The sequence below is a fragment of the Stegostoma tigrinum genome, chromosome 21 (assembly GCF_030684315.1).
Source record: "Stegostoma tigrinum isolate sSteTig4 chromosome 21, sSteTig4.hap1, whole genome shotgun sequence".
In the NCBI taxonomy this organism is placed as follows: Eukaryota; Metazoa; Chordata; class Chondrichthyes; order Orectolobiformes; family Stegostomatidae; genus Stegostoma; species Stegostoma tigrinum.
This window is the reverse complement of record NC_081374.1, coordinates 19,165,898-19,191,549: the sequence shown is the minus strand read 5'-3', so window position 1 is coordinate 19,191,549 and position 25,652 is coordinate 19,165,898. Positions and strand designations below refer to the sequence as shown.

The 25,652-nt window shown below is 40.5% G+C and overlaps 1 protein-coding gene across 1 annotated transcript in view; it reads right to left on the bottom strand.

The window, feature by feature from the left end:
* The window catches only part of LOC125462905 (sushi, von Willebrand factor type A, EGF and pentraxin domain-containing protein 1-like), an 81,550-nt gene that overhangs the window by 55,733 nt on the left and 165 nt on the right, over positions 1-25,652 (bottom strand). Inside the window, exons 2-17 of the mRNA XM_048553401.2 lie at positions 24,126-24,222; positions 22,607-22,680; positions 20,658-20,754; positions 19,566-19,639; positions 18,065-18,161; positions 16,910-16,983; positions 14,230-14,326; positions 13,766-13,839; positions 11,854-11,950; positions 11,164-11,237; positions 10,175-10,271; positions 8,713-8,786; positions 8,111-8,207; positions 7,243-7,316; positions 3,251-3,347; positions 1,464-1,537 (exon numbers count right to left, since the gene is read on the bottom strand). Of these exons, the coding sequence (XP_048409358.2) occupies positions 1,464-1,537; positions 3,251-3,347; positions 7,243-7,316; positions 8,111-8,207; positions 8,713-8,786; positions 10,175-10,271; positions 11,164-11,237; positions 11,854-11,950; positions 13,766-13,839; positions 14,230-14,326; positions 16,910-16,983; positions 18,065-18,161; positions 19,566-19,639; positions 20,658-20,754; positions 22,607-22,673 (1,264 nt within the window). The 5' untranslated portion in view covers positions 22,674-22,680; positions 24,126-24,222. The remainder of the gene's footprint in view (positions 1-1,463; positions 1,538-3,250; positions 3,348-7,242; positions 7,317-8,110; positions 8,208-8,712; positions 8,787-10,174; positions 10,272-11,163; positions 11,238-11,853; positions 11,951-13,765; positions 13,840-14,229; positions 14,327-16,909; positions 16,984-18,064; positions 18,162-19,565; positions 19,640-20,657; positions 20,755-22,606; positions 22,681-24,125; positions 24,223-25,652) is intronic.

Sequence of the window (25,652 nt, the reverse complement as noted above, 5' to 3'; positions counted from 1 at the left end):
ATAGTTATTTAAGGAATAAAAGAATGACGAAAGTAAGATTAGGGCCAATCAAGGATAGTAGTGGTAAGCTGTGTGTGGAGTCAGAGGAGATAGGGGAAGCAGTAAATGAATATATTTCAACAGTATTCACTCTAGAAAATGACAATGTTGTCGAGGAGAATACTGAGATACAGGCTACTAGACTAGGTGGGATTGAGGTTCACAAGGAAGAGGTATTAGAAATCCTACAGAGGTTGAAGATAGATAAGTCCCCTGGGCCGGATGGCATTTATCCTAGGATCCTCTGGGAAGCCAGGGAGGAGATCGCCGAGCCTTTGGCATTGATCTTTAACTCGTCATTGTCTACTGGAATAGTGCCAGATGACTGGAGGATAGCAAATGTGGTTCCCCTGTTCAAGAAGGGGAGTAGAGACAACCCTGGTAATTACAGACCTGTGAGCCTTACCTCAGTAGTTGGTAAAGTGTCGGAAAAGGGATAGGATTTATAATCATCTAGAAAGGAATAAATTGATTAGGGATAGTCAGCATGGTTTTGTGAAGGGAAGGTCGTGCTTCACAAGCCTTATTGAGTTCTATGAGAAGGTGACCAAACAGGTAGATGAGAGTAAAGCGGTTGATGTGGTGTATATGGGTTTCAGCAAGGCGTTCGATAAGTTCCCCCACAGTAGGCTATTGTACAAAATGCGGAGGAATGGGATTGTGGGAGATATAGCAGTTTGGATCAGATATTGGTTTGCTGAAAGAAGACAGAGGGTGGTAGTTGATGGGAAATGTTCATCCTGGAGACCAGTTACTAGTGGTGTACCGCAAGGGTCGGTGTTGGGTCCACTGCTGTTTGTCATTTTTATAAATGACCTGGATGAGGTCGTAGAAGGATGGGTTAGTAAATTTGCAGATGACACTAAGGTAAGTGGAGTTGTGGATAGTGACGAAGGATGCTGTAGGTTGCAGAGAGACATAGATAAGCTGCAGAGCTGGGCTGAGAGGTGGCAAATGGAGTTTAATGCAGACAAGTGTGAGATGATGCACTTTGGTAGGAGTAACCAGAAGGCAAAGTACAGGGCTAATGGTAAGATTCTTAGTAGTGTAGATGAGCAGAGAGATCTCGGTATCCATGTACACAGATCCTTGAAAGTTGTCACCCAGGTTGACAGGGCTGTTAAGAAGGCATACAGTGTTTTAGCTTTTATTAATAGAGGGATCGAGTTCCGGAACCAAGAGGTTATGGTGAAGCTGCACAAAACTCTGGTGCAGCCGCACTTGGAGTATTGTGTACAGTTCTGGTCACCGCATTATAAGGAGGATGTGGAAGCTTTGGAAAGGGTGCAGAGGAGATTTACTAGGATGTTGTCTGGTATGGAGGGAAGGTCTTACGAGGAAAGGCTGAGGGACTTGAGGCTGTTTTCATTAGACAGAAGAAGGTTGAGAGGTGACTTAATTGAAATATATAAAAAAAAACTTACGTTCACAGGATGGAACCTTGCCATCCCAGCCATAAACTGTACATTGTCGATAATCTCTGCCGATCATCTTGTATCTAAAAAATGAATGGTAAGCCTCTTCTTATCAGTCTTGAAAATTAGTTGAAAAAGTAGCACTTCAACAACGCAACGGGCTGATTTCATTCTGTCAATGAAATCCCAAGCATTAGTTGGTGAACCACTGTGAGTCCCTGATCTCTTCCATGAAGAAGCCCCAATTTGATACTGTTTTTTATTCATTCACAGGATGAGGGCACTACTGATAAGGCTATCATTTCCTGACCATCCCTAATTGCTGAGAAGGCAGTTAAGAACTGATCACATTGCTGAGAGTCTGGATTCACATTTGAACGAGATGAAGTAAGTCAGGCAATTTCGTTCCCTAAAAGGACAGTACTAAACCAGATGGGTTTTATGCATTGATCAATGGATTCAAGGTCAGCATTAGACTCTAAACTCCAGATTTTTTAACTGAATACAAATTCCACTCTCTACCATGATGGGATTTGAACTCAGATCCCCATACAACTCTGGGTTAACCAACCAATAATAATACCACGAGACCATCACTTCACATATAAGTGCCCTTTGGCCAAGTGGGGCTTCCATGTAACTGGGAAAAACATGTGGGAGTCCTGAGATTCATGAAGCTAAAATCTATTCAACCATCAACAAAGAAAAATAAATCAAACACTGCACTAGGGTAACAGAACAATTAAATAGTCATCAAATGCTGTTGCATTTCAGTTTTAAAAACATCTCATAATTGGACAGTGCACATGCAAAACATTGGCCCATAGAATTTGCCATTATTCAGACTTCAAATAGAAGCTGGACATTTAGTGCAAACACCACCAAGAGATATCTCAGCTCGTGGATCTTCCTACCAATAGCACATTTAACAGTTCTATTTTTGGATCAATATTCCTGTTACAACATTAACATTCTCCATCTTGATTATTAGCATGAGATTTGTTTAATTCAATGGATGAATGCCAGAATGGAAGCCTAACACAAAGTGAATATGAGAAACGGAATGTACATGTGGTCATCCAACACCACCTTAAAAAATTAGAATTTGGTTTATTGTTACACGTACTCACATGAGTGCAGTGAAAAGTTTATAAAGTCACCACTTACAGCACCAAGTTAGGTACAAAGGTACCTTGGTACGGGATTTAAGGAATAAATGAGAAAAACAAAGAAATAAAAAGTTCACCAAACAGTACTTCAATTACAGTTCACCTCAGGTACTGAGCTACAAAATATGTTATGCTTAAGTTAGAAAAATAAAGAAAAAAAGATGCCCAGCATGCCAATCCTTCAGCACTGGCACTTTGGCTTTGAACCACGTCAGGGGCCTTAATGACCTCCATGACCCATTGAGTCCCCACTGTGGTCCTATCTCAACCCCACTCATTCAAGATGTTTACACTTTATTGTTGCTGCAGTCATTGTATCCAGTCTCATTTGCCAGTTTTTCTTCACAGTTGATTTCGCTTTGTTCCCTTTAATCTGATTTAAATTGTCTTTTTTACCCTGTGCAATAGCTTCATTTTGGATGATGTCCTCTTCTTTTCAAACAATTAATCAAATGTAAAACGGTTTCTTATTGGCTCTGAGCTTATTAGCTTCTGAGCCAACAAATTTCCCTATAAAACAGAAGCCACCATCGGGGTGGACTTTTGAGAGAAAGCCTGTAATCATTACTTTACAATAATCTAGTGTTTCACTAAAAATATTCAGTGAGTTACATACTGAAGACTTACCCAATGTCACAATAAAAGGTAACGTTATTTCCAACTGTCCATTTTGATGCTTTATAATATCCATTCAGAATTGAACCAGGATTTCCACAGTCAATTGCTGTACAGAAAATAACATGAGCAAGATAGAAATATCAGAAAATTCTAAATTACCCATCAAATCTTTTTCATTGCAATTCACAGAGCTTTAATTTGAAGATGAAATATACTACTCCACAATTGCACAGATCAAGTCATGTCAAATTTGAAGTTTGATCTCCAATTTAATCAACTTCCAATCTCCGTTTGTGCATAAGTAATCTGTCTCACCAATTTAGCAGCATATTGCCCAACAACAATCCTCAACAGCAATTCAAGGACATAGTAGACTGATTTCAACCTCAACATCAGTTGGTGAACTGTTGAGAATCCCTCATCACTTCCATACACAAGGCTAATTTGATATTAGTTGCCCCTTGGCCAACTTGGGCCTTCCGTGCAACCAAAACAAAAGACAAAAGGACAAAGAAAATTACAGGACAGGAACTGGCCCTTAGACCCTCCTAGCCTGCACTGATCCAGATCCTCTATCTAAACCTGTCGCCTATTTTCCAAGGATCTATATCCCTCTGCTCCCTGCCCATTCATGTATCTGTCTAGATACATCTTAAATGATGCTATTGTGCCCGCCTCTACCACCTCCGCTGGCAACACATTCCAGGCACCCACCAACCTCTGCGTAAAGAACTTTCCACGCATATCTCCCTTAATCTTTTCCCCTCTCACCTTGAAATCATGATCCCTAGTAAATGAGTCCCCAACACTGGGAAAATGTCTCTTGCTCTCCACGCTGTCAATACCTCTCATGATTTTGTAGACCGCAATCAGGTCCCCCATCAACCTCCGTCTTTCTAGTGTAAATAATCCTAATCTACTCAACCTCTCTTCATAGTTAGTGCCCTCCATGCCAGGCAACATCCTGGTGAACCTCCTCTGCACCCTCTCCAAAGCATCCACATCCTTTTGGTAATGTGGCGACCAGAACTGTATGCAATATTCCAAATGTGGTTGAACCAAAGTCCTATACAACTGTAACATGACCTGCCAACTTTTGGACTCAATACCCCGTCTGATGAATGAAAGCATGCTGTACGTCTTCTTGACCACTCTATCGACCTGCGTTGCCACCTCCAGGTTACAATGGACCTGAATACCCAGATTTCTCTGTGCATCAATTTTTCCCTGGGCTTTTCCATTTACTGTATAATTCACCCTTGAATTGGATCTTCCAAAATGCATTGCCTTGCATTTGCCTGGATTGAACTCCATCTGCCAGACTGAAGATCTATGCTGGCTCGAAGAGCACAGGTGTCTGGAGTAGGGAGGGGTCACTGGAGAAGATGTGGGTATAATGTCCACACCCATTTCCACACTCTGGTGTGAGATTCATTAAATTCCAGCCGATGTCAGGTATCTACGAACTAGTTAAATGTTTGGGACTAGCAGCCATGGAGGACCAAAGATATTTAAGAGTCCCTTTACAAACAAAATTTGAAAATAAAAAACATTCGTGCTCTGCTCTATGTACCCTTATCATGGTAGTAGATAGCATCTTCCATAATGTTTTAAAGCCTGAACATTGTGTGTGCTAATTCATTATCCTACTGCTGGCATTTCATTGGTCAATGTGAAGTTCACCTAACCATAGCATCTCGACGGTGAACAACGTTGCCTCACCAACACGGCCCCTCCAGGGGTGTCAAATCACCACTTAGGGTGTCGAGTTTGAGCCTTTGGTAGATGTTTGTCTGGTCTGGGGAGAGGCATCAGGCCCAATACAGTGTGGAGGAACACGGCAGATCAGACAGCATCAGAGGAGCAGGAAAGTTAACATTTCGGGCCGAGACTCTTCATCAGTCCTACTCTTCTAAAGCTGCCTGAACTACTGTGTTCCTCCAGCTCCACACTACTGACTCTGACTCCAGCATCTGCAGTTCTTGTTATCTTCCAGAGGCATTAGGCCAGCATTCATGTTTGTTGGTATGGAGTAGAGAGGTGGTCTCGGGTTATTGGACGAGGGGCTTTTGGGTGGAGGACAGGAGTCCAGCTGATTAGTCCAAAAGAAGTCATGTTATTCAATGGAAGCAGTGTGGGCAGTGTTGGCTCCAGTATGCCATGTCTGACAAGGTCAGGCTGAGGTGAGGGTGGAGGTCCTGGCCAGACATGGGCCAATTGTCAGGAGTACTGATGGTGTTGTCGGCATAGAGGACAGAGGACTGTAGTTTGGGGTGTCAGTGTCAAGTTCTGGGGTTTAGATGATTAGTTATCCAGCCAGTAGACTTGGATTTTAATCCTCAGTTCTCCTGGGTAGTGATTATGTTTAGTTAAGGCAGCGTTCTCAGAGTTCTATAACAAGAATGCATTCTTTTACAGGCTTCCAGATATAAGAAAGTCACTCATCGAAAATTCAATTTCAGGGTAAATTCCACGGAGGCACCAGACTCTGGGATTCCCCATGTTCCCACTTTGCAAGTCCAGTGCACATTTCTCCAATGATTCATGTCATCTGAATATCCTGGACCTCAATTGACAAGTCTGTGAGAAATTGTTTTGGGGGAGAAACAGCTCCATGAGCCATTATCTTGCTTACGAATCTTTTGCCTGGCTCACTAACAAATACCTTTTGAAAATCCACATACCTATTATTGACTGGCAGTTCAGTACCTCCCCCAGTAGTTACACTATCAATGAATACTAACAGATTTGCCACACAGGATTTCCTTCTTGAAAACCATGTTGACTTGTTTTGATCATTATTATAGCTCTGTGTATTGTTGAAATTTTCTTAAAAATTCTTAAATTCTGAGTTCTGAAAATTTATAGCGTTCTCCCAATGACACATGAGAGACTAACTGGCTCATAGTTCACTGTTTTCTCCCTCTCATTTTTTGAAGTGTGATTCAGACTCATATCTCTCTTATTCACCTGAAAGATCATGGGTATGCATTTCCACAGCATTATCTGTTTTCCCTCAGCACCAACAACCACTATCATTCACCATTTTTGTCACTTCATCAACATCTACTTCTTTCACTCAAGCATCAACTAAAGCAACAATATCAGAACACTAACACAATTAAATGTGCCAGGTATGACTATGGAATTCACAGAATCCCCACAGCGCGGAAGCAGCCCATTCAGCCCAATAAGTCCACACTGACCCTCTGAACAGCATCCCACCAAGACTCGTGCCTCTGCCTTATCCCTGCATTGCCCATTGCTAACACACTGAACCCTGGACACTATGGCCAATCCACCTAACCTCCACATCTTTGGACTGTGGGAGGAAACTAAACTACCCGACAGAAACCCACAGAGACAGGGGGAGAATATGCAAACTCCAAGCAGACAGTCGCCTTACGGTGGAATCGATCTTGGGTCCCTGGCACTGTGAGGCAGCAATGCTAACCACTGAGCCATCGTGCTGCCCACATATTAGCATTGTTAAGGGAGAATGGAAGTGGAAGAGAAGGGATTTGGGGAATTATTAAAACACAGATTATTAACATCAACTCAACTTTTTCTTTTATCTTCTACTTCCTTCCCATGGATCTCCCACAACATAAATATCACTTGACATCAATTCAAGCTCCAGCAATATTATGAACTCAAATGGATCTCATCCATCATCAAAACCCACGTCCTTGTTCCAATACTACTAACTGAATTCGGGTGTGTGAGTAAAATTCTCGGGACAGAGCATGGTTGATTCAATGAAAGGCCATTTCTCATTTTACATATTATGTTCCTTTAAAATGCAATGTTGGTTAAAGCTTTCAATACTTGTTTCCTCCCAATACAAGAAATCAAAATTCCAAGCTGGACAATGTCAAAATATTATCAGGCAGACAACCTGCGTTTCGAACAACACTGGAGGGCAATGAAGTGAAGTCAACTAATCGTCTGACATTGAACAGCATATCAGTCACTTCACAAAACAGTGAAACATAACTTACTTTCACAGGATGGAGCGTCACCAACCCATCCCTCAGCTGTACATTGTTGATAAGCTCTACCCACCATCTTGTATCTAGAAAACAAGAAATAAACCACTTGTACTAGTAACTTTCCTTCGACAGTGCTAATACTCTGACCAGATTAGAAATCCAAATGGCCAAAGGAAAATTAGTCTGTCAAAATAGCAATAACTTCATAAAATATAAAATATGGGACTAGGTCTGCAGATTCATGAAGTATCTAACAAAAAAGGATAAAAGAAATTTGTGTTCTGACCAGATATAAATTATATTCATGTATCTATCCCTATTTAGACTTAATTTACACTACAAAGGTCAGCACTTAATAGGAATTAGCAGCCACAAATTTCCAGTGCTAATCTCAGATTAATAGGGATCATCAATATATTCAGGGTGTGGACATACTGGCGTTGGACTGGAGAGGGCTAAGTCAGAAGTTACATGACACCGGGTTATAGGCCAACAGGGTTATTTGGAATCACAAGCTTTTGGAGCGCTGCTCCTTCATCAGGTGAAGCCCAGTCTGAAAGCTTGTGATTTGAAATCAACCTGTTGGACTACAACCTGGTCTCATGTGACTTCTGATTAATATATTCAGCACTTACATTTTGCATTAATACCGCAACGCAGCAACAACATTGAAACATCATAAGTATGTAGATTTCTTTTGAGGTTAATTTGTTCAGCACTATACTAGACTCTATCTAGAATCAGAGCTCTCATCCAGAGCCATCATCAAAAATACTGTGTATGAGAAATGGCTGTCCGAAGTTGTCTCAATCACAGCATTGAAACAACACCGTCCATCATCAAAATCTGTTCAGTAATTTATTTACTGACTACTCACCCAAAGTCACAGTAAAAAACAACTTTATTTGCATCTGTCTCATTTAGATACTCATAATGCCCATTTAGAATGTCTCCAGGGTGACCACAGGTTATTGCTGCACAGAAATTACAATGATGAATAGAAGTGTTACAGAACACAAAAAACTCCAAGAATTTCTTTCATGCAATACAAAACATCAAGATAAATACAATTAAATTGCCTGAATAATCAAGAATTCGGTTTTCATTATTCTAGCAACACAGAGGCAAGACTTTCTCCTAATCTGCTAAACCTCACTAGTTGATGTTCATGTCTGTCTACAAAACAACAATACATTGACATGCTTCAGTCATCTTCAGCAATCCTAAATCAAAATGGTAACAAACCACCCACACATGATATAGGCTGGCAACATTCCATTGTCAGCCCATCACCAGGTGTAATAGGGGCTGATGCCATTGATATTCAATGACCCAGTCTAGGGTCTATTTATAGCGTTGGATGCTGGGTCCAAAACTTGCCTGTACACCATCACGATACAATAATTCATTGAAAGTGGCTCAGTCATGTTTACAGACATGCAAGTCAGTTACTTCAAAAAACAGGGAAATATCACTTACGTTCACAGGATGGAACCTTGCCATCCCAACCTTCAGCTGTACATTGTCGATAAGCTCTGCCAATGATTTTGTACCTACATAGAAACAGACATGAAGGTTCACTGAAAAAGTGTGCCAGGTGTGCTGACAAGGCAAAAAAATTTGCAGTGGAAAAATTTATTAAAAATCTAATTATGAAAACAATATAAAAGCAAATGCAAAATATTCAAAATGAATGAAATGCTGTTACAGTGTACTGTAAACTAAAATTGCTCTTTGGACACAATATCAAGTACAGAGCCCAGGAGAAATATTGGGGAATAAAGTTCACTTTTAGCGAGTTTTGAGAAGATTTGTAGCTCAGGTTGTGCTGCAGTGTGCACCACAGAGGAACTACGAAGAGGAGAAGAAAATCACCCATACAGCGTATTCAAAAAGAATGGGTACCCAATGAACACAGTCCGCCGATTTCTCAGCAACAAACCCAAACAAACAGACAAAACGTGCCCACTAATCATAACCACTCTCCCCGACAGCAAAGACATCTTAGAAATGACTGCCAGACTACTCGGACGTCTTGGTATCAGGGTAGCCCACAAACCCACCAACACACTAAAACAGCAGCTAATGAACTTAAAAGACCCTATACAGACAACAAATAAAATGAATGCCATCTACAAAATACCTTGCAAGAACTGTGACAAACACTACATTGGACAAACAGGCAGAAAGCTAGCCACCAGCGAACATGAACATCAACTAGCCACAAAACGACATGACCCACAATCACTCGTATCCTTAAATACAGATGAGGAAGGACACCACTTTGATTGGGACAACACATCCATCCTAGGACAAGCCAAACAGAGACACGCACGAGAATTCCTAGAAGCGTGGCATTCCAACCGGAACTCCATCAACAAACACATTGGCTCCAAATCAATCTACCATCCTCTGAGAAAAAGAACAGGAAATAACATCACCAACGCAGGAAATGACATCACCAACCCAAGGAAACCTAACCAGATAAATAGAAAGCGGGACATAACACCAGCGCTTCGTCGGAGGCTCACTGATGATGTTACCTAGAATGGTGACGATATGTCTGAAAACTAACCTACCAGCTCAGTGAGCAAACTCACATCCAGAAAGTTCACTTTTGCATTGACATCTGATATAATTTAAAACTTTTGAAGATCCAGCAGACATAAACACCATTGTTGACCTCAGATTATAGATTCTGTTGTTGCATTCATATTACTGTTACACAACTACTGTCCTGTGCCTATGTCAGTATAATGACCTGTTTTTCTCAATCGCTGGTTGAATGGCACTATAGATGAAAGCCTCCCTCACTGTTAACATGAAAAGATTTCATCAGAAAAATGATGAAGGTGTGATCATTTGAAATATAAAATCACAACATTAAAGTAATGGGGTCCATAATTAAAATTATTCTATCATTTATATTTTGAATACTCACCCAATGTCACAATAAAAGGTAACATTACTTCCAACTGTCCAATTTGGTGCTTTATAATATCCATTCGGAATTGAACCGGGGTTACCACAGTTTAATGCTATAAAGGAAATAAAATTTGAAATCTTACAAGAACCCAGAGCCCCTAAACAATGTTTCATTGTGATTAATAGATATTTTTCATGAAGATGTAATAGCACGCAATTGCAGAGATTGATGATTCTGTAAATTTGGAATTCATTTTCTAAAATTATGGTACTTGAAATGCAAGATTCTCTCTAAATCCTCTATTCTTCACTGAAACCGGTCTCAGTATTGTACATCCTGAATTGTGACAAGAAATCCAAAAACAACATGGTTAGATTAACAAGATAATAAAATGTGAGGCTGGATGAACACAGCAGGCCAAGCAGCAGGCCAAGAGTCTCTGATGAAGGGTCTAGGCCCGAAACGTCAGCTTTTGTGCTCCTGAGATGCTGCTTGGCCTGCTGTGTTCATCCAGCCTCACATTTTATTATCTTGGAATTCTCCAGCATCTGCAGTTCCCATTATCTCTGGTCAGATTAACTCCTAGGAAAGAGGTCCTCAACAACATTGGATGAACCAAAGGGAATGCCACGTCACATCCATATGCAGAAAGCCCAGTTTGATTTAAGGCCAATGGTTGTCAATGTAGGCCTTTCATGCTATCAAAGCCAGAGGTGGCTCTCCAATGTTAGCTACACATACTGGCTCATGTCAGTATGAATGGTGGCTGCTGATATTAATGCTTCAAGTCCAAGGAAAGACATCTCTGCTGCTTGGCAAACACAGAAGATAAGATTAGGGAAAGGGTCACTGAAAATGGAACTAGTGCAAGGCAGAGGATGGCAGAATGCTGGAGAGGAGAAACTTTGATGTCAACCAACATTACAGGATAATTCATTCACAGCAGCTCAATCAATTGGTACAGACAAGAATGGCACTTTACAAAAGAGGGAAATCTAACTTACGTTCACAAGATGGAACATCCCCGAGCCATCCCTCAGCTGTACATTGTTGATAATCTCTGCCCACCATCTTGTATCTAGGAAAAAGAGAAGAAAATTAATCCCTTCGTATCAATGCCCTGAACGGTAATTTGGAAAGTTGTAAATTTGCAGACCAGATAAGCTTAACTAATAGTCCAGAGAATAACCTTATATTCACCTGTCAACAATGTGAGATAGTAAACGGCAATGTGAGAATAGCTTAGCAGAAAAATGAATCAAATGGTATTACACCATAGCTAAAATACAATGCTGATCAGACTTCATTTAAAATACAAATTACAGGAGGAACACTGATGTGCCAGCTCACCATGGCACTAATTATAATATAAGGCAAGCATTTTGAGGGATACAACAGGTAAAGTCATCCCGTGTTGATCCAAGTATATGGGTCTAGGCATCACCAACATATTTAACGTTGTGTCTATAGATATTTCAAACCCATGCAGTAACATCCCTGAACTTGACGTGCATAAAGACTTTTTAAAACAAATATCCTGCTCAGCATTGAATTGAGAGTGTCATTATATGTGGGAAAACATTTATCAGAAATGCCATTGAAAAATAGTATTATCACAAGTAATTGTGCAATTATACACTATGATAGCAACATTTCAGCAAGATTATTCAACAATTCACAGAGCAATTACTCACCCAACATCACAATAAAAGGTCACTTTATTTCCAAATGTGCCATTTGATGCTGTGTAATATCCATTCAGAATTTCACCAGGGTTACCACAGTTTATTGCTACACAGAAATTGAAAAGAGAAAAGGTAGACATTTCACAAAACTCCAACATCTTCAACAGTTCTGTCATTGCAATTACATATCGCACATGAAAGATATTATGCAATGACACAATTATTTAATGTCGCAAATTACGTGAACTTTAGAATCCAATTTCCATAATTTTTCAAAATGGTCAGCAGAATGTAGTATTAAACTCTATGGGAGTTGGAGCTTGCCCAATATCTAGGTGATAATCACACAATTGAAGTTGGTTGGCTCACCAAGCTGGTTTGTTGTTCCACAGACATTTTGTTACCATGCTGGGTAACATCATCAGTGCAGCCTCCAGTGAAGCATCGGTGTTTTTTCCCGCCTGGTTTTTAAACTCTGGTGACCGTTGAGCAGGATTGGCTGACTATATAGTGGAGTGTATATGGGCTCGAGTTCTGTGTGTTTATTAATGGCTTTTTTGTGGAGCGCCAGGTTTCTAGGAATGCTATTCCTAGGACTCCAGAGTTTAAAAACCAGGCAGGAATACACACCGACATTTCATCGGAGGCTGCACTGTGGATGTTACCCAGCATGGTAACAAAACTCCTGCGGAACAACAAATCAGATTGGCGAGCCAAAAAACCTCAAAACCCACAACCCGAGCTACAAATCTACTCCAAAACCTAAGAAATCACACAGTTGCTGGGCAGGACATGTCATTCTGGTACCACTCCTGGAGCAACTGGTCTCCTTGAAATTCATTCATGACAGGAGTCTCTCAGGTGGACAACAGACATGTTTTAAGACTGGCCTCAAAGAATCTCAGAAGAGATCAACATTACTTCTACTCTGGGGTGTCCTTATATTGCGACTCCACAAATGGAGAAGATTCATTTGGGTAAACACTAAACATAGAAAGTCTCCATCAGAAACACACAGATGCAATGTTGAGGCTTCTGGTGAAAGTACATAACTCCCCAACAACCCATCTACCCAATCATCCAAACAGCACCCACTCCAAATGTGGCAGAATTTGCAAATCACACATTGATCTTAATAGCTATCTTAGAACCTACCAAACTAGAATGGAAGCAAGTCACATTTGATCCTCAGTGATTAACTAAGATGGAAATGAGAGAACACCAAAGTGAGGGAATGGCTTTAGGTAGCTTTGCAATCTCAAAAACCACTTACTGTTACTTCTATAGCTTTCTTTACTCCACCTCAGCACCAATACCACAAAAGTCCACAAGTCTGTTTTTGCCAACTCCTCTACAATTATTACTTTCACTCGGGCTTAATCAAAAACATGTGCTGAACAAACACAACTTAATCTATAAGATGCAAATACTAATCTTGCTATATCATAAAATGGAAAAGGAAAAGGAGGAAAATGGAGTCTGATTCTAATTTCATTATATACCATTAACATTGACTGTACTTTACCTGTCATTTTTCACTTCCTGAATATCCATTTATGAGCTTGTCAGTTACTCTAAAGTCCTCCCAAACAACAAAGCCTACATCAAGATCCTGCTCTATGCTTCAACATTATTGTTTGCAATGAGGGCAGACCACTAAATTTTCTAACAATAAAAGACTGCTTTGATGAATGGCCATTTCTGAAATCACGCTTAAGTTTTTTTTCTAACATGCACTGTTTAATGAAATCATTCATTAGCTGTGTCTTCCTATTCCACCATGACATAACTCAACGATGGACAAATATATGGAAGAAAACATGGAATTGAATCAAAGCCCCAACACTGTATTGAGAGTGGCTTGGTCAGTCAGCAGAGAAGACCAGTTTGTCACTTTACTAAAGAATGGAATAGAGCTTACGTTCACAGAATGGAACTTCACCATCCCAGCCCTCAGTTGTACATTTCCGATGACTGTTGCCCAGCATTGTGTATCTAGAAAAACAAAATCACTCATTATCAAAGATCATTTGGAAAATTGGCTAAGTATTACAGTGTGCTGAACAGGTATGAATTCCAAGGTCCCAAGGAAAAAAGCCTACTAAAATATATGAAGAAGCTTTCTTAAAAAGAACCAAGCAGTCTAAAGGCAAACATTTTACCAAATTAAACTCTACTGTCAAATGTTTGCCAAGTCACATCACATTTTAAATTTCTTTCCAAAACTATGTCAATCACACGAAGAAAGAATCAGGCTTACTGTCTGATAACAAAGCGAAGTGATCATAAATGTGATGAACAACAAATGTCAGGCATCTAAATTATCTTCAACATAACATTGAAATAATATAGTTCATCAATAATATACATATACAGAATACTCACCCAACATCACAATAAAAAGTAACTTTGCTTCCAACTGTCTTATTTGGTGCATTATAATATCCGTGCAATATCTCGCCAGGGTTACCACAGGTTATTGCTGCTCAATGAGAAATGAGGACAGATAGAAATGTAACAAACCTTCAAAATCTCCTACAGCCTCTTTCATTTCAACTCACATATATCAAGCATGAAGATGAATAACTACAAAACAGGTTTTGTTGTAGCTATTCATTTTCATGCTTATTATCTGTGAATTAGTTACTCCAATTTAATACTTCACTCTTCAAAATTAGAACACAACTGGAGGACTTCTGCTGAGTCCAGAATGCCTCAGAATAACAGGTCCCTTTGCTTCAATAGCTCTAGTAGTGATCAGCATCAATCTTCACTTAATGATGTCAGACAAGGAAACATGGAAAAGCAGAACTTTACTTGTGTCCATGTCCATTTGTCACTGAAAACTAGTGCAACATTACCAAATATATTCAAAACTGTTAATTCAATAGTCTCCATTATATCAAGGATATGGCATCACAAAAATGAGGAAATATCTTCAAAGATTCTTGCCCATCTCGAAGATCACTTACTTCCGCTTACATAGCATTACCTGTTTTTCCTCAGCACGAGAACCACCAAACCGTACACCATTTGTTTTTGTTGTCACCACAAAATCTATTATTTTCACTCAAATATCAATTTTGCAACTTTCCCATTGGTAGTAACAAGGCAACTAATTCAGTTGGGTAAGGTCACGTTCGGATATTTAAACTACAATGGATGACAAAGAAAATAGACTAGGAAAATTGAATACAATTTGTCTTTGGCTTCCACTTGCTTCCCCTGAATTCCCCATGGTTCAAACAAGTATTTGTATCATCAATTGCCACAGGTGAGGTGCCATAAGACTGGTGGTTGACTAACATGGTGCCACTCTTTAAGAAAGGTGGTAAGGAAAAGCCAGGGGACTATAGGCTGGTAAGCCTGATATCTGCAGTGGGCAAGTTGTTAGAAGGGATCCTGAGGGACAGGGTTTACATGTATTTGGGAAGGCAAGACTGATTAGGGATAGTTAACAAGGAGTTGTGCATAAGAAATTGTGTCTCACTAGCTTGATTGAAATTTTGAAGAATTAAATGAAGAGAATTGATGAGGGCACAACAGTAGACACGATCTATATGAACTTCAGTAAGGTGTTCCACGAAGTTCCTCATGGTAGACTGATCACATGGGACACAGACAGAATCAGCCAATTGGATACAGAACTGGCTTGAAAATAGAACATAGAGGGTGGTGGAGGGGGTTTTCTTTTCAGACTGTCCAGCTGTGTGCCACAAGGATCGGTGCCGAGTCCATTGCTTTTCATTCTTCAAACCCTCCAACCCAATGATTTGGATGTGAACATAGGAGATATGTTTGCTAAGTTTGCAGATGATACCAAAATTAGAGTGTAGCAGACAGCGAAGAAGGCTACCTTCAAGTCCAACAGGGCCTTGATCTGATGGGCCAATGGGCTGAGGAGTGGCAACTGCAGTTTAATTTGGATAAATGTGAGGTGCTGCATTTTGGAAAGGCAAATCAGGGCAGGACTTATACATTTAATGGTAAGGTCCTGGGGAGTGTTGCTGAATGAAGAGATGTTAGAGCACAGGCAGACTGGATCGTGAAGAAGGTGTTTAGTATACTTGCCTTTATTGATCACTATATGGAGTAAAGGAGTTGGCAGGTAGCGTTGCAGCTATACAGGATATTGCTTAGGCCACTTTTGGAATATTGTATTCAATTGTGGTCTCCTTGCTATAGGAAGCATGTTGTGAAACTTGAAAGTGTTCAGAAAAGATTTACAAGGATGTTGCCACGATTGGAGGGTTTGAGCTTTAGGGAGAGGCTGAATAGGCTGTGGCTATTTTCCCTGGAGCATCTGGGGCTGATGGGTGACCTTATAGAAGTTTATAAAATCACAACAGGCATAGATAGGGTGGATAACTAAGGTCTTTTCCTGGGGATGAGGGAGTCCAAAACTAGAGGGCATAGGTTTAATGTGAGAGGGGAAAGATATAAAAGGAACCTAAGGGGCAGCTTTTTCACACAAAGAGTCGTATGTGTATGGAATGAGCTTCCAGAAGAAGTGGTGAAAGCTGGAACAATCATATCATTTAAATAGCATCTAGCTGGGTATAAGATTAGGAAAGGTTTAGAGGGATATGGGCCAAATGCTGGCAATGGAATAAGATTTATCAAGGATATCTGGTTGACATGGAAGGGTTGGACCAAAGCATCTATTTCCATGCTGTGCAGATCTATGACTCTATTACAACTGCCTGTCAGCTTGAGTTCCACTAACATTAGCAGCTGCTAATTTCTTTTTGCACACCAAAACTCAATTCCTTGATCCAAGGCCATCATTTGCACAAGGGAAAAAAAGTCTTCAGAAGGAGTAGGATTAATTTGCTGAATGGTCATTTTTCATTTCACACACTATGTACATTAATATGCAATGTGAATTAAAGCATGTTTTCTCCCATGCCAGGAAATCAGAATTCTAAACTACAGGGTGCCAAACTACCTAAGGGAAGAAAGTTTGGATTCCATAAATACTACACAATAATTCATTGGAAGCAGGCCAATCACATTGCAATGATCAGCAAATCAGTCTCTTAAAAAAGATGGAAACATAACTTACATTCACAGGATGGGGCATCACCATCCCAACCCTCAGCTGTACACTGCCGATAAGCACTACCCACTATCTTGTATCTAAGAAAAGAAAATCAAGCCAGCTCTGTCAATAAACTGGAGGTCACTTTGGCAATATTTGTTCACTGGCAAAAGTAAAAAGGTCCAAAGACAATTAGATCTATTTAAATTATAATAAACTTCAAAACATCTTAAAAAATGCGACTAGGTCTGCAAATTAAGGAAATAATCAAAACAGTTGTGTCTTCGCTAAATAAATGGGACTGCTCAGACTCCACATAAACTGTTGTGCACAGGAGAAGTAGTGATGCCGCTAGCTCATTTTACAATTGTTTTACAACTTAATTTGAATGGTTGGAAAACCAACATACTCTGATAATAAAATGTGAGGCTGGATGAACACAGCAGGCCAAGCAGCATCTCAGGAGCACAAAAGCTGACGTTTCGGGCCTAGACCCTTCATCAGAGAGGGGGATGGGGGGAGGGAACTGGAATAAATAGGGAGAGAGGGGGAGGAGGACCGAAGATGGAGAGTAAAGAAGATAGGTGGAGAGGGTGTAGGTGGGGAGGTAGGGAGGGGATAGGTCAGTCCAGGGAAGACGGACAGGTCAAGGAGGTGGGATGAGGTTAGTAGGTAGCTGGGGGTGCGGCTTGGGGTGGGAGGAAGGGATGGGTGAGAGGAAGAACCGGTTAGGGAGGCAGAGACAGGTTGGACTGGTTTTGGGATGCAGTGGGTGGGGGGGAAGAGCTGGGCTGGTTGTGTGGTGCAGTGGGGGGAGGGGATGAACTGGGCTGGTTTAGGGATGCAGTGGGGGAAGGGGAGATTTTGAAACATACTCTGATGTCTGGTGTTGATCTCAGATTATGAATCTGGGGATCATTAATACATTCAGCTTTTCTAAGCTGTGCATTAGTATTGCAATGTAAGCTGTAACATCCCTGACTTTGGTCAGCACAGCTATTATTTTAAAAATTCTCAGTTCAACACTAAACTGGAGGATATCAATCACACTTCACATGCTCAGTCATTGTCTGAAATGTCATGCACAAGAGATGGCAGTCTGAATTTGTCATAATAATGGCATTAAAATAACAGACTTTCAATGAAACCTTTTCACTAATTTATTGACTGAATACTCACCCAAAGTTACAATAAAAAAACACTTTATTTCCAAATGTCTCATTTGGAGTCGTAAAATGTCCATTCAGAATCTCTCCAGGGTTACCACAGCTTATTGCTGCACAGGAAACACAATGAGAAAAGCTAGAAACAAAACTCCAAACTCTACAACAGCATTTTTCACTGAAATATTTAACACATACATGAACATTATATTAAAACTCACAAAATTATCAGGTTATCCCAAATTTGGACTTCAGATTTCAGAGGTACGGCAATACAAAATTGAAACATTTCATTGAAATGTAAAACCTCAGAATAACAAGCTGTTGTCTCTGTTTGCAACAGCACTATGAACGGACCTGCACCAATTTTCAAAACCAATTCAACATCATACATTTTTGGAATTCTGCTTCTTGAGCCAGTGATAAGCAGCAATCCATTGTTAGAAATTATACCATGACTGGTGGCTGTTGCTATTCAGGGTCCAGGACACAGTAAAAGGACCTCCACTGAATCGTAGGACCTCAGTGATGTGAATGTGGTTTAGGATGGGGATAACTGTGTGCAGTAAGTCACAAGAAAAGGCTTTAAAATGGTCTTCAGTGAGGTCCCTTCCTTACACTGGATCCCATGATTGAGTACTACGTGACTGAGCATGAGGAAACACCAGGACAAGATTGAAATATTTTCTGGGCTGCCTTGAACAGTCAAGGGAGTACCACTTGCATCCCATTCAATCCGAGTGGCGCAACTAACATCTGGTGGGCTCAAGGATAATTCCTCCAACTGGTTCAACTCACAACCTTGTAGCATCTGCATTGTCCCCACCACCCAACAGCAGATGCCACTCCTCACACTAGACCAATGAAATCTTTCAGTCCCACAACTGAGAATCCATAGGACTGGCTAACAGCATTGATCACCACCTAGCTGACGGCAGTTCCCAGCTTTCTTTAGACACAGCCAACAATCCACTGACTCGTCTGTTGGCAAATCCCAGATGTGTTCACAGCAATCCTCAAGTAACTGACACAAGACAAGGGATTGACAATTCAGACCCCTACCCTCTGTTCAACTAAAGCATGGATAATTAGCATGCATCCTGTGTTGCATCCTGTGCCTTCAAGTTCCATGGGCCCAAACTATTAATTTCAAAATTCACTTAAAAGGCGCATCTCTTAAACTTTCTATCACCCACCGAAACTCAGTTCTTTGCTCCAAATTAACATGGTGCTCAGGTAGAAAAATATATTCTTCTGGAAGGAGTAGGAATGATTTGGTAACTGGTCATTTCTCAATATACCTACCCTGTTCTTTCCACATGCAATGTGAATCAAAAACCAATGAACATTTTTTTATCTGATTGAAAGAAAGAATTTAAAGCTAGAAGATGTCAAATTAATATAGGGCAATGAAGAAAATTTGGGCATGAGCCATGATGACTCACTGTAAGTGCCTCAATCATTTATTTTCGGATATGTAACCCGGTCACTTTACAAAAGACAGAAGTATAACTTACCTTCACAGGATGGAACCTCCCCATCCCAACCATTAGCTGTACACTGTAGATAATCCCTGTCAATAATTTTGTATCTAGAAAAGAATGGTAAGACACTCGTGATCAGGCATGAAGATTAATTGAAATGATGGGTCACTGGACAGTATACGTTAGGAGTTCAGTGGTTCAGAAAGGAAATATTTGCTCAACAAACCATTGTACTAAGTTAACAGAGCAATGAAACAGTAATCAAATGTACAGATAGTAAGCCATGACAATGCCGAAGAAGGGTCCCGACCTGAAATATCAGCCCTTCTGCTCCTCTGATGCTGTCTGGTATGTTATGTTCCTCCAGCTCTACATTGAGGAATTAAATATAGTCGTGTTTCTGTTTTAGAAACACCTCATATATATAGTTCACATACAAAACATTGGGACAGCATGGACTTGAAGTGAGGACCACCGTGGACTTGTGGGACTCCCGGTCCCAAGGTGAAGCCCACCACCGACTCCCGGCCTTGAGGTGAAGTTCAGAGTGGACCCGCCTACACCATCTATTTTTTTTCTTTTCTTTCACTTTTTATCTGCTCCAGTAGGACTGTAATGCTGAACTTTTAACTCTATTTCTTTATTTTTCTAAGTTATACACAAGATTTTGTACCTAGGCAGCTTGGTATCTAAGATGATGCCCAAAATGGCAACTTTGTTCACTTTTCACTACAAGTGACAATACAAACTAATTCTAATTCCAGGTAAATACTTATTCACTGTCATGCTGACTTCTAATGTAAGTTAACAAATTTGTCAAAAAGCTCTAATGGACATCTGGTTTGTGTTTGAGCCTATGGATCTTCCTACCGCTAACACATTTAACACTTCTATTTTTGCACTAAAATCTGTATTCCAGAATTAGCATTCCCAATCTTGATCATTACCAATGGTTGTGTAAACTTAAAGGCTGAACGTTCGGATGGAAGCCTCACTCAATTAATATGAAGAGCTTCCATTATAAATTGAATGAATGTGTGATCATCTAACACTGTCTTAAACACTACTTTACAATATATCGTGCCACACTAAAATTATTCAGTGAATTAAATACTGAAGACTTACCCAATGTCACAATGAAAGGTAACATTACTTCCAACTGTCCATTTTGATGCTTTATAATATCCATTTTGAATTGAACCAGGGTTTCCACAGTTTAATTCTATACAGAAAATAAATTGAGAACAGGCAAAAACCATGAGGAAAATACAAATTCCGCATCAGTTTTTTTTTCCACAGACTGTCAACATGAAAGTAAAATAATAAATTACACAATTGCCCAGATTATCAAGTTATCTTAAATTTGGAATTTATTCTCCAGATTTATGGTATTACAAGCACAGGACTTTAGCTAAATCTATAATCCCTCATACCATCTTCTTACAGTATTGACTAACAACAATCCTCAACAGCAATTCAAAAACATAATGGAGTGATTTCATTCTGTCAAGTGAACACTTAGAAACAGTTGGTGAACCAATGTGAATCGTTCATCACTTCTATGGAGAAGGCCCACTTTGATGTAAGTGCCCTTGGCCAACTTGGACCTTCCATGTCACCAAAGTCTTAGGTTTGGAAATGCCCTCCACACAAGCTGCCAGAGAGAGGTTAGCAGTTCTCAAATTTCAGTAACTCTACCAGGACCAGTCGCTGCTACTATGAATGTTCCAATGTTCAGCCTGAGGATCTGTGCTGCATCAAACAGCTGGATGTTTGTCTGGTCCAGTGAGGGGTACTAAGCAAGAAGTCATGTTTGTCAAGAGCAGGGTATGGAGGCAGTCTCAGGTTGATAGGAAAAGGGTCTTTTGAATCAAGAACAGGGTCAAGCTGGTTGTATCCAGGTGAGGTCAGACTTGGCAATGGAAGCAGTGCAGGTAGTGTCGGGTCCAGGTGCCGTGTCTGGCAAGTATAGGCTGAGGTGGGGAATGGAAGTCGGGTCTGGTAAGGGAGTGGTTGTCAGGAGTCCCGAGGGCGTCAGGGTCAGGGACAGAAGTGTGTAGCTGGGGACTTCAGTGGTAAGGTTTGGGGTTAGATGAATATTTATCCAGGAGTTAGATTCAGGTTTTAGTCCTTGCACTTTTAACGGTCTCAGAATTCTTTTACTTGAATGTATTTTTTTTTTCAGAGGATTCGGGAGATTGCCTATTGGAAGTTCAATTTCTGGGCAAATCCTACAGTCAGAGTCAGTCATCTCTGGGTTCTCCATGTTCCTGATTCGCAACTCCATTGTATTTTGCTCCAATGATTCTGGCCATCAGAATATCTGGGCCCTAGTTGACAAGTCTGTTGGGATATTTTTTGTTCAAGAAAAAACTCTGTGAACTGTTATATTGCTTCTGAATCTTACATGTGGAATACAAACAAATAACATTTGGAAATCCACATGTTCTTCCTTGACTGGCAGTCCAGAATATATCCCAATAGTTACAACCTCAATGGAGGCTAATAAGTTTGCTACACAGCATTTTGCTTTTGTCACACCAAGTTGACTTGTTTTGACCACATTATACTTTTCTGTTGGTCACAATAAAGCAAATAATTCAGTGGGGTATAGTCAAATGGGAACTTCAAACAGGAACAGAAGAAGATGAAAACAGTAGGAGAATCACCTCTCCCAAATTCCACAAGGTCCAAATGATTACTGCCTGTCAGCTTATGCTTCACTAACATTAGCAGCTTCTAACTTCTCACTGCACACCAAAACTGAACTCCTTGCTTCAACATTTGAGCTAGGGCAAAAGAGTAAAGTTTTCAGAAAGAGTAGGATTGATTTGCTGAATTTCTTATTTCACACACAATGCACTTTAATATGCAATGCAGACTAAAGCATTGAATAGATGTTGTCTCTCATTCCAAGAAATCAAAATTCCAATCTACAGGATGCTGAACAATTTAAGGGGAGAAAGCCTGGATGCCAATAAACACTACATAATAATTCTTTTAAAGCGAGCCTGTCATGTTGCTCTGATCATCATATAATCGGTCGCTTTACAAAACATGGAAACATAACTTACGTTCACAGGATGGGACATCACCATCCCAACCCTCAGGTGTACATTGTCGATAAGCTCTACCTTTCATCTTGTATCTAAAAAAAGAGAAACACACCACTTATATCAAGAAATTGGAGGTCACTTTGGCGATATTCTTTCACTGACTGGATTAAAAAGTCTGAAGACAAATAAATGTCCGGAAACAGCCACAAGTCGTAGAATCCATGCAGCTTGGAAAGTAGGCTATTTGACCATCAAGTCCCCACTGAACCTCCAAAGAGCATCCCACCCAGAAAAAACATCCCTACCCCATCCCTGTAACTGCATTTCACATGGCTATTCCCTCCAGCCTACATGTCTTTGAACTGTGGGAGGAAACACAGAGCATTGGAACGAAATCCATGCAGCCACATGGAGAATGGAGTTTGCACATTCGGACAGCCACCAAAGGCTGGAATTGAATCCATGTCCCTAGCGCCGTGAGGCAGAAGTGCTAACCACCAAGCCACCATGACATCCCAAAAAACTTCAAACAGACCGCACTTGGAAGACTGCGTCCAGTTCTGGTCGCCCTATTATAGGAAAGATGTGGATGCTTTGGAGAGGGTTCAGAGGAGGTTTACCAGGATGCTGCCTGAACTGGAGGGCTTAACCTATGAAGAGAGGTTGACTGAGCTCGGACTCTTTTCATTGGAGAAAAGGAGGAGGAGAGGGGACCTAATTGAGGTATACAAGATAATGAGAGGCATAGATAGAGTTGATAGCCAGAGACTATTTCCCAGGGCAGAAATGGCTAGCACGAGGGGTCATAGTTTTAAGCTGCTTGGTGGAAAGTATAGAGGGGATGTCAGAGGCGGGTTCTTTACACGGAGAGTTGTGAGAGTATGGAATGCGTTGCCAGCAGCAGCTGCAGAAGCAAGGTCATTGGGGTCATTTAAGAGACTGCTGGACATGCATATGGTCACAGAAATTTGAGGGTGCATACATGAGGATCAATGGTCGGCACAACATTGTGGGCTGAAGGGCCTGTTTTATGCTGTACTGTTCTATGTTCTATGTTCTATCTTTAAAAAAATGGGATTAGGTTCACAGATTAATGAAAGAATCTGTTCTGTTTTTGCTAACATTAAAAGGGCTCAGACTCTATATAAACTACAGTCATTGGAGAAATATCGATGCATCTTGCTCACGTTAGAACTGATTGACAATGTTATTCAACAGTTGAGAAACCAGCAGGGTCCAATGTCCAGTCCTGATTTCAGATGACCTGACTAGGGATCATTAAAACATTCAGCATTTCTAACTGTGCATTAATATTCCAATGTTAGTGCTAACATCACTGACTTTGATCAGTATAGCAATTACTTTAAAGATACTCAGTTCAACACTAAATTGGAAGATGCAATCACTGCTCATATTCTCAGCCACCATCAAAAATGTCATGCATACGAGATGGCAGTCTGAATTTGTCATAATAATGGCATTAAAATAACAGACTTTCAATGAAACCTTTTCACTAATTTATTGACTGAATACTCACCCAAAGTTACAATAAAAAAATACTTTATTTCCAACTGTCTCATTTGGAGTCGTAAAATGCCCATTCAGAATCTCCCCCGGGTTACCACAGGTTATTGCTGCACAGAAAATACAATAAGAAAAGCTAGAAACAAAACTCCAAACTTGACAACTGCATTTTTCACCAAAATGTTTTAATCTAAACATGAATAGCACAATGAAACTGATAACATTATCAGGTTATTTCAAACTTGGAATTCTGAATTCAGAGATATTGCAACATAAAATCAAGACTTTTTCTTGATCTGTAAAAACGCGGAATTATAAACTGCTGTTTGCAATAGCACTATGAATATACTGCAGCAATCTCCAGCAGTAATTCAACATCATATAGAATATATATTCACCTTTGTGAGCCAGTTGTAAGCAGCATTCCATGCTGGAAGTGATACTTTGACTGGTGGCTGCTCTCATTCATATTCCAGGGCAGATCAAAAGGATCTTCACTAAATACTAGAACGTCAATGATGTGAATGGGAGTTGGGATGGGGATGTCTGGAGTCAGTCACCAGAAGATTGTATGCAATGAGTCACAAGGAAGGTCATTAAAATGGAGTTCAGTGGCCCCACCTTTCCTTACACTGCGTCCCATGATCAGATACTAAGTGACTGACAATGGCAGAACATCTTGTCAAGGATGCAATTTTTACGGTGCTGCCGTCAGCAGTCAAGGGGAAGACACACAGGTCCCATTCAACCCCTGAAGCACAACTAACTTCCGATGATTGCCCTCAAGTGCTTCAACCCACAATCCTATAGCCTTCTGCTTTGACATCCACCACCTCTCAGCAGACACCTTTGTTGTGCCAGACGTATGAAATCCTCAAATCCCACTATCAAGAATCCCTGGGGATAGCTGAAATAGCAGTCCCCACTTTCTGTTAGCACAACCAGCAACAATCCACAGACTCACCTGATGGCAAACCCCTGATGTCCCCATAACAATCCTCAAATCTGGCTGACACCAGACAAAGGAGTGACAATTCATCCCCCTGCCCTCTGTATGATTTATACATGAATAATTAGCATGGATTGCATAATTTCCTCTACATTTAATTTCCATGGGCCAAAATTGCTGATACAAACTGCAACTAGAATGAGCATCTCCTGAACTTTCCTTCACCACAGAAACTCAGCTCATTGTTCTAAACCATCATGATGCTCAGGTAGAGAAATATATTTTTCTAGAAGAAGTAGGAACAATTTCATAATAAAATGTGAGGCTGGATGAACACAGCAGGCCCAGCAGCATCTCAGGAGCTCCTGAGATGCTGCTGGGCCTGCTGTGTTCATCCAGCCTCACATTTTATTGTCTTGGATTCTCCAGCATCTGCAGTTCCCATTATCACAGGAACAATTTGATGATTGGTCATTTCTCAGTGCACCTGCAATGGTTTTTTTTCCATATGCAAGGTGAATCAAAAGGCAATGAATATTTTTTCTTGCCAATTGAAAGGAAGAATTCCAAGCTAGAGAATGGCAAACTAGT